The following is a 9605-nucleotide window of genomic DNA, read 5'->3' as shown; positions in this document are numbered from 1 at the left end:
CAAAATTCAAAAGGATAAAAACGTCTCCCTCCCACCTTTCCTTTGACACAAACTTCCCATCTTGCCCTAACCGGTGTGGCTCAATGGATAGAGCGTTGGCCTGGGAACTGAAGGGTCCCAGGTTCGATTCCCGCCAAGGGCACAGGCCTGGGTTTCGGGCTCGATCCCCAGTAGGGGGTGTGCAGGAGGCAGCGATCGGTGATTATCTCATCGCTGATGTTTCTATCTCCCTCTCCCTCTCCCTTCCTCTCTGACATCAATAAAATATATTAAAAATATACTTTAAAAAATCCTCCCTGAGGATGGTCACTGGTTTTACGGGGACAGAGAAAAACTGATGAGGGAGGGAGTATCGATTGGTTGCCTCACCTACGTGCCCTAACCAGGCCCGAACCTGCAGCCCTGACCGGTGGCCGATGGGAATGGAGCCGTGGCCTCGCGGTGCGTAGGACAGTGCCCCCACCGGGCCGCACGGGCAGGGCCCTGCTCCTCGCTCAGAAGAGACCTGACCTGACGGGGTTTCCTGTGAGGTGATGTCGATGCTGGTGGCTGACATGAGTCATGTGCTTGTGTCCTAAGTGCTCTTTTGTCTAATGGTGACCCCATCTCTGTTTACAGAGAAGGGGGTCCTTCCGGGCGAGGGCTGGGTCGGGTCCTGCAGGGCCCAGGCCCCGTGGCCAGGCCGCGGTGCTGCAGCTTCCCAGCACGCCGCAGGCAGGAGGAACTCCCCTCGTGTCTGTTTCAGAAGCACCGCGGCCGCGATCCCGGCTCCTGGCGCTCACCTGCTCCTCGGTGATCTGCATGTACAGCAGGACGTAGTAGATGAGCTCCGGCAGGGCTTTTCGGACCGTGCTTTTGAACTTGCTGTTCTCCAGCAGCGCGTGGACAAACTCGAAAATGCTGAAGACGAGGTTTTCAAAGCCCAGGACTTCGCCTGCAGGAAGTGCAGAGACAACTGAGAGACAGGAGCGTGAAGGACAGGACGCAGCCGGGAATGAACAACGTGATCTGTGACCCTGACACTATTCACGTCACTTGGAATACTGCTCCCCGGGGAACGGCCGGGGACAGTAGGCTATTTCCCAGCAGGTGTGTTCTCACCTGAAATACTTAAAACTATTGCAGCAGAAGGAAGTGTCAGCCCCCGGGGCCCAGCCCGGACAGACAGAATGCCGGAGCGGCCGGGCTGGCGGGCCTGGGAGCACCGTGTCCAAGTCCAGGCCCGTGACCGGGAGACTCGGGCCCGCGCCCTGCTCCCACCCAGCACAGCGAAGGGAAACCCGACCAGAAACTCGCTGAGGAGCGAGCCTCCCGTGGCCGCTTTCCCTGCGGCAGCCACACCACGCACCATCCGAGTCCACAGGGTCTTCCACCTCCTCCGTGTAGTTGACCTCTGTCCTCACGTAAGTATGACGGGGAGTAAAGGAGAACAATCGGCGCCACACACGCTCGACGGGGAGGGTGGGCGCCAGCACTAGAGCGGGGACCTGGGGAGCCGCCACCCGGCCCCGCCCAGCCCGGAAGGATATAAGGCCGCGCTCTCGGTCAGGGTGTTCCAGACGATGGGCAGGATCTGCTGCATGGAGGACACCATGTGCTTGGGGAAGTTCTTCACCAGGGCGGTCACCGCCTGTGCCAGGGAGACCACAGCAGAGGTCAGGGGCAGGCGCCCTCAAGCCCCGGGCTCCCCGGCGCCGCTGCCCACCTTGAGGACTTCCATCTTAAAGCCGCTGTCGGACGTGGGCCCGTCGGGGATCTGCAGGGCCTGCACGAAGGCCTCGGTGAACTGCTGCACCACAGGGACGATGAGGACTTTGGCTGCACCCTGAGGCCAGACAGCGACGTCAGCGACGTCAGCAGCGACGCGGCCCATCGGGGCCGGCCCGTCCACCGCCTGCGAGGCTCTGAGATCCTCAGGCTCCGGCCGATCCATGGCTAAGTCCCTGGTGGGCTCCTCCCCGCGCTGGCCTCCTCGAAGCCGCTACCCCAGACCCGCTCTCCGAGCCGCCTCTGAACCCAGGATCGGCGTTCCCAGCGAGGCTCCCACCTGAGGCCGTGACACACCAGTGCGCTCTGGGCCTCGGTGAGCAGGAGCAGGACCAGGTGTTGGAAGAAATAAGGCTCACACAGGACACTGAGCCACCCACACCTGACAACTGCCCGGCGTCCAGTGTCCCCGCTCCCCGTGGTATGCCGCCTGCAGAGCACGCTGCCCACAACGGGGCGCCCTGCCGTGAGCCCAGGCTCCCGTACCTTTTCCAGCTCCTCCATGTTGCAGATCATGTGGGCACACGTGGTGAAAATCTCCACAGCTCGGGAGCGGGTCCGGATGCCGTACACCTGGGAAAGGCAGACAGCTGTGACGCCGTGGGACGGGGCCCGTGCGCCTGCAACCCCTCAATCCCGACGTGACGGGGCTCCCCGGGACGGATCCTGCCACTCAGGGAACACAAGGCAGCAACAGCTGGGACTCGCTGGAATGGGCCTTCATGCTCCCGGCCCTCGCGGGCGATCTGCTGGGACACGGGGCCTGGCACTGGCTGCACACCCAGCACGCGGATGTGTGCGCACAGCGTGCAGGCCCTCGGCGGGGACAGAGCAGGAGGCGGGGGCAGCGCCCCCCCAGGCTGCTGCGTGACTGGACGAGCTCCGTTCACACTTGTTAGATGTCTACGTGTGGGACATGAACTCCTTTGTGAGCACCGCGGTAACAGCTGCCCTCAGTGCCCAGCGGAAGCGAGCTCGGGAGGGGCGGTCAGCCCGGGACTTCGGGCCACAGGGTGCAGGAGTCTTTATCAAGGTGAGCGGTCTGGATAAGGATCGCGGTCACTCTACCTTCAAGGTGGGGATGGGCAGCAAACACGGGCTCCCACCGGGAGGGGAGGCTGTGCGGCCTGCGGCCTGGCTCTGGGGCCTCGGGGGGACCTCGTACCTCGGCCATGGTGAAGATCTTGAACATCTCGGGGAGGATGACGGGGGCGACGAGGGGCATCTGTGTGTCCGTGACTTCCCGCGTGAATTCTACAAGGAAACAAGGGGTCCAGTCTGCGTGGTACAGACAGTGCGTGGGAAACGCCACACTGCCTCCAGCGGCAGCTCCCCGGCCGGAGGAACAGGCACCGACACCGGCCTGCTGGCCTGTCTGGGAGGAAGGAGCTACTCACTACTTGGTAGGAAAGGAAAGGGAACAAGTCAGAGACAGAGGCGGCGACACGAGATCAGGAAAGAAACCTTCACTAGGCCCCAAGGAAGGTCTGACAGAAGTGGGTGGAGCTGGTGAGGCCGCCGTCGGGGAACCGTGTGAACCTGGTCTGCGGCCACGTGCCAACATTCCGGTGCACGTCAAGGTGTCTCCCCTTCGGTCCCAGTCCCCACACTCCCCGGCGAGCTGTTCTGACGCACATATGAGCTCACAAGGCTCCACCTCCGTTCTCCACGCCCCTCTCCCAGGAAAATGGCACCTACTGACCTAGAAGCGCGAGCCTGCTGCCCACGGCACAGGCAATGTGCCCAACGCAACCGCCTGTCCGAATGAGACCCGAAGGTGAGGGGAGTGTGGGCCGTGCCTCTCCCTTTAACATCCAAACCCCACGCAGAGAGCGAGCACCCCTCAGGCTCAGGAGGGAGACCCCCACCGCTCCCTGGACTACGAGTGCAAGCATTTCGTTCTGCTGGACTGCTCTTCCCTCTGTCCTGGTTGAACTACGACAAAACACTCCACAAGGAAGATGCTGACAACCATGACGGCTGAGCTGACGAGGGCTCACCACCCGTGATTGAACTGAATGCTTTACAGAGATGAGCTCAGTTAAGTGACTCGAAACGCCACTGAGGCAGGTCCGGTATCTTAGTTTTACACACACGGAGCCCAGACCCGAGGTAAAGCCAGAACATGATCTGAATCAAGTGCTTAACCACCCGCTGCAGCCTGGCCTTGAGCGTGAGGGTTCGAGCAGCAGATGCTACACCAAGTGAATTCCCTGCAGAGAGCAGACAGGGCGGGAGGGGCCGTAGCCCGGCGGGCGTCACACAGGCCACGTCCTGCTGCCCAGGGCCCCCACCACAGCGTCCGGTGAGGACGACGGCCCGGCCACGGGAGCAGGGTCCACGCCAGCGAGGGCTCCTCACCTGTCAGCACGCGCATGGCTCCGTGGACGGCGTTCAGGTCCCCGCTCACCAGCATCTCCATGAGCAGGTTGAAGAGCTGGGGCCACGCTTCGGGCCAGTCCCAGTGGGCGATGGCTGACACCGCGTAGGCCACGCTGGAGCGCACCTTGCTGATGGACTCCCTCAGCCCGCTGGGCAGCAGCTCCCGGATGAAGATCTTGGCCTGCGGAGGAAGCCACCCGCCCTCAGACCAGGCTGCGCGTGGTCAGCAGCGTCCCACCAGCTTCCGTGTTAGCCAGACTCTGCACGCGAGACACTAACCGTCTCTAGTTCCTCGGAGTGTGACCCTGACCAACAGTCCACTCCCACTCACACTCCCCTCCCTGCCCCGTCCCCTCCCCACTCCCCGTCCTCTCTCCCTACTCCCCACACCCAGGCAGCCAGCACCGCAGTCCGGCTCCACGCGGCCACGGACATTCACTTAATCACAACGAATAAAACGGAAACCCCGTCCTGGCCGCAGGGCACGCCGTGCTCGGCACCCAGGCCTGCAGCCACCATCTGCCAGACACAGACGGCTCACAGCCGCCGGGAGCCCTGCCCTGGGGACAGCTGGCGCCTCAGGGCTTCCCAGGGGCCCAGGACGGCTGCACAGCTCTGCACCCAACAGAAACATCACTCTATTTCCTCCTCAAACAGCTCCGGGAAGTTGGAGCTTAGAAGAAAAACACTGCAGACTGAGGCCTGACGCCGTCTGTCTGCCACCCGGGCACATCTAACCCCTTATCCAGTGTGTCCACAGCGCCAGCCACCCGCCCGACTCCTCGGCCCCGCCCTCCGACCCTCCTGCTGTCCGGGCAGACTCACCCTTTCCGTAGTTTCTGGAGGCCTGAACTTCTCCGAGTGGGCACACCAGTGCGTCTCCACGTACTGCTTCAGGATGACCGACGCCAGCTGTGAAGAGAACAGCCGTGTCCACAGCAAGGAAAGGCTTTTTTCACACGTGAACACTCCACGCCCGGCCCGGTCCATTCACCGATGCAGCTGCCTCTGTACCAAGCCCCAGCTCACTTACGAACTGGCTTTACACTTCCTCTTCCCACAACTAAGCTTCAGGACCAGCACAGGGAGTTCCTTATAAATCGGACCGTCAGGCTGGACCTACCTGACGAATTGCCAGCGCCCCCTGGGGGTCCACGGTCAGCTCCGCCAGGTGGACACCAAATTCTGGAAGAGAGAACGGCTGTGAGTCCAAGGGGGCAGGAGAGCCGCAGCGACGACTGAGCAATAAGCCCGGTGCCAGCAGGGAAGGCCTCCGACAGGAGCCTGCTCCACCGAAGCACTGACAACGCCAAGATGGACCCTCCAGGGGCGGCGGGGACCGCAGGGAAGTCGCAGCACCAGGTCCCCTTCTCCATCACCACAGGCGCCTTCCGGCCCCTCCCTTTCCAGACGGTAGCTCCTTCCACTGGAACCAGTGACGGATGCGGATCTAACCGAAACCTGTACCATCTGACCCCACAGAAAAAGTGGGATTTCAGGAGCTGCTCAGACACGCACCACCAGACGGGAGATGATGCAGTCTGCGGAAAGCTGGCTCCACAGGCTCAGTCCCTCAGCACGACGGCTGAAGTTAAGTTCTCAATGAGCAATGAAAGCAGGAATCTTGATATGCATTTGGGAGGCTAAACAGCTTTTACTCCAAAATAAAATTCTGATCCTTAAATGCAACCCCCATAGGAATCCCAGTAACGGTTTTTTGTTTGTTTGTTCATTTGCAGAAATAGAAAAATCCATCCTGAAATTAATCTGGAATCTCAAGGGAGCACAAAAGACCAACAGAAGACCAAAGCTGGAGCACTCACACTTCCTGATTTCCAAACTTACCACAAACCTACAGCGATCAAAACAGGAGGTTCTGGCATAAAGACAGGCACACAGACCAAGGGGACAGAACAGAGAGCCGCATCCATGGTCATGTGACCTCTGATGGGGCATACAGTCTATCTGATGGGAAAGGAGTCTTTTCAACAAATGATGCCAGGACACTGGGTTCCCCAGACAAAAATGAGCTCACGGACCGAGAGCCTGAACGCGAGACCCAGAGAAAGCCCAGGGTAAGATAAGAACTCCATGGCACTGGGTTTGCAATGGCGTCCTGATGGCACAGAAACACAGAGAACGAAGAGGAAGAGACGTATTGGACTTCATAAAACGTAAAAGACTTTGTGCGTCGAAAGACACTATCAACAGAGTCTAAAGGCAGGACGGTCTGACCCCTCATCCGTCCGCATTAACTGCCCCCCTTCTCCATGTCAGTGACCCGCAGCGCCTGGCAGGTCTTTCCTGGCTGCATTCGCAGGATGAGCAGATGGCGCATCCCTCCCACCCTCTTGTTCACATGGAAAGTAGTGGATACTCTTCTCGCTTTGCTTTCCGTCAGCTACACTGTATCCGGAACTCCCCTAACTCAGCCCGAGACCCCTCACTGCTCGCCCGCTCGCCCATGCAGGGCAGTTGAGTCGCTGCGCTTTGCTGCGGTACATCACGTGTGTGCACCGTCAGGCGCTGAAGGCACAGCCCCAGCGGAGTTCCCAGCGGGAGGCGGGGCGGAAGGCGTGCTGCCCGGGACTCTGAGCTGTAGTCAGAAGCCTCTCCTACGCCAACGTTAGAGAAAAAGTCACCCCTGTGTTCACATGGAGCTTGTGTGGCTCCCTCCGTAAGCATTTAGACTTCCATCCATTTGGCGTAAGATCCAATCCAAGTCCGAATGGCGACCAGGTGCCCCCTTTAAAGCCCGGTGATCTGAGATGCCGCCTCAGCTGCACCCTAGTCCCCACCGGACCGTGTCTATTCCTGCGCCAGCGCCAGCGCCGTGATATTTCCATTACAGAGGCCGGATCTCTGGGCACCAGGCCCTCCCCCTTAAAAAAAAAGTTTTACTGATTTCAGAGAGGAAGGGAGAGGGCTAGACAGAAACGTCCATGGTGAGAGAGAACCATCGATTAACTGCCCCCTGCAGGCCCCCTACTGGGGATCGAGCCCACAACCCAGGCCTGGGCCCTGACTGGGAATCGAACCTGCAAACTTGGTGCACAGACGATGGATGCTCAACCAGCCGAGCCACGGCGGCCAGGGCCGAGGGTAGGTTCCTGATTGTATCTTTAATCCAATCCAACATGGCACCCCAACGGCCTCGCTAAGGAAGCCTTCACTTACCAACGCCTTCTGTCTTCCGTCTTCTGTCCCTTCCCCCCTTGCCCTTGCTCCCTTTCTCTCCTTCCGCCCCACCAGGCAGAGCGTTCTCCACCTAAGGCTGGCTTAGCAGGATGACCGAGGAGGCAGGAGGGCGAAGCATAAGAGGCCATGGGAGTGGGTCAGGCCGGCAGGCGACCTGAGACCTGGCAGTGCTCCGCGGGCAGGGAAGCTACTGGGGGCGAAGTGGGGCTGAGAGCCGGCCCGCGGGAGGAGGGAGTTCTGAGCACAGCTCTCACGGGAGCTGGGAACACAGAACCACAGCTGAGAGGGAAAGAAACCCACCACTGGCCTTTTTCCGAGCGCGGCCGCCTTCCGCTCGGCCCAGTGCCCAGGGGCGCCCAGTGCCCGGGGCCACAGGCCTGGGTCCGCGAGAGCTGCCTGCGCAGGGACAGGGCTTATGCTGAACTGCGAGAGAGCCAGGCCTCCAGGGGAGCACCACAGACTCGGGCACATCTGATGCCAGAAGAGGGAGGGAGGGCAACACCCCCTCCCCCGCTCAGGCAGCGTGGTGGAAGGAAGAAAAGCGCGGGTTTCTGTGACGCATCTGCGGGGAGCAAGCAGAACAGACTAGGTCAAGGCCAAACGACGGGAAACATCTTCATTTCTGACAGAGAAAGAAAGGGAAGGAACATGACGAAGAGTCTAAATCTAGTCTCTGGAAAAGTCTGTGCTATGCCGGCGAGAGAAGGGGATTCACTCCACCACCTGGATGATGCTGCTGAGAGAAGAAGGAGAGGACCAAGGGGAGAAAGAAGGAAAGGCTTTATTCTACGATATGAAACAGCGAAGCGTAAATGCACCACAAAGAGCGGCATTCTCCGAAGTCAGGCCGCGCCCGTCACACAGAAAGGAGCCGGGGAGCACTGAGCACTGAGCACTGAGCACTGAGGCGAGTCACTGCGCTCACAGCCTGGCCCGGCGCTCACTGCTGTTTGTAAAATGTGAGGTCTCAGCTGCCTATCAAATAAGGTGCAATTAGAAAGCGCTCTAAAGAGCACCTGCCTTTTACTGTTGCTCTATCGGGGTACAGCCACACTCCCGCACACCTTGCTATCAAACCCCAACCCAACCCCCTCGGAAAGGCCGGAAGGCTTGGCTCCCCGACGTCAGTGCCGGGCGCTGCAGCGCGGGAGGGGCGCTGCCTGAGGTGCCGGGGCCTCTCCTTCTCCAGTGAACCCGGAAATGCTGTGCTCTCCCTCAGACGCCAGTGACAGCGAGGATGGTCACACAGGACAGGACGCCATCCCGGGACCCGGCCCAGGAAGCAGCCACCTGGGTGCCTGGGAAGGGGCCGCGGGAGCCGGCGAGTCTCTCACATCCTCCTCCTCCTCCTCCTCCTCCTCCTCCTCGGCTGGGAGGACAGGCTCCATTCTGGAAACGCCGAGGCCGGCAAGGCCTTTCCTGGAACCCGTCAGTGGCCACCTACATGGCCGGGGTGCGCTTTGGCTCCAGCAACCTCCATTTCCTAAGATAACTGCTTCTTAAAATCTCCTCTTGTCTGTCCATTTAACAGGGAGCTGACAGCTGACCTTTGCCCTTTCCCCCAAATCACATTAGAGATTCTCTGACTTAATCTTCACGCCTGGGGGTCATGGCCTGGCCGCCCAGGCAGGGGGCCACCTGTCCGCCTCAGGACGGACCAGCCTCCGCGTGAGGCTCTAACAAACGGCTCACGGACAGGTGGGAGGGACGAGGACGGGGCTGCCACCGACCTGGAGCCCACGGCGCTCCGATCATCTCCCGCACGAGGAGCAGACACGCTCCCGATCCCCTCCACTCCAAGTCCGGGGAAGCCTGTTCCTAGGACCAGAAGGCAGGGCCTTTCCCACGAGAATAAAACTACAACGGGAAGCCACTCAATGCAGCGAGAATGACGTGCTCACTCATCGGCCTGCTGGGCGGGGGTGGGGGGGGCGCATCCTGCGCAGAGCTGGGCGACTGACTGGGACCCCGGAGCTGCATCCTCACGCGAAGGCGGGAAGGAACCACTGACCGTGTCACGGACAGAAGGTAAGACGGGAGGCACTCTGCACCCAAAGGCCAGGGGAGGCCCGGAGAGAAGGGGGACTGCCTCGGAGGACGCGCCATCCTCCATGGAAACGAGGCCACCACGGGGTGCGTTTCCATGGTTCCCAGATAAACTCAGGGAGCGGGCGATTTAAACCCACACACAGCCTCCCGAGGGCCCCAGCAGCGCGTTCGGCTGGCGGCGGGAGCCAGGATCAGCCTTCCTACCGGAC

General features: G+C 60.8%; 1 protein-coding gene across 1 annotated transcript in view; it reads right to left on the bottom strand.

Moving 5' to 3' along the window:
* IPO9 (importin 9) overlaps window positions 1-8735 on the bottom strand; it is a 21014-nt gene extending 12279 nt beyond the window's left edge. The window contains exons 1-11 of the mRNA XM_015559876.1: window positions 8682-8735; window positions 7655-7743; window positions 5273-5519; window positions 4975-5061; window positions 4129-4330; window positions 2933-3021; window positions 2254-2340; window positions 1706-1825; window positions 1530-1630; window positions 1349-1407; window positions 783-934 (exon numbers count right to left, since the gene is read on the bottom strand). Coding sequence (XP_015415362.1) covers window positions 783-934; window positions 1349-1407; window positions 1530-1630; window positions 1706-1825; window positions 2254-2340; window positions 2933-3021; window positions 4129-4330; window positions 4975-5061; window positions 5273-5519; window positions 7655-7743; window positions 8682-8735 — 1287 coding nt within the window. The remainder of the gene's footprint in view (window positions 1-782; window positions 935-1348; window positions 1408-1529; window positions 1631-1705; window positions 1826-2253; window positions 2341-2932; window positions 3022-4128; window positions 4331-4974; window positions 5062-5272; window positions 5520-7654; window positions 7744-8681) is intronic.
* Between the last annotated feature and the right edge of the window lie 870 nt (window positions 8736-9605).

This window comes from Myotis davidii, unplaced genomic scaffold (genome assembly GCF_000327345.1).
Source record: "Myotis davidii unplaced genomic scaffold, ASM32734v1 scaffold1915, whole genome shotgun sequence".
Classification (NCBI taxonomy): domain Eukaryota; kingdom Metazoa; phylum Chordata; class Mammalia; order Chiroptera; family Vespertilionidae; genus Myotis; species Myotis davidii.
This window is presented reverse-complemented; position numbering and strand designations above follow the sequence as displayed.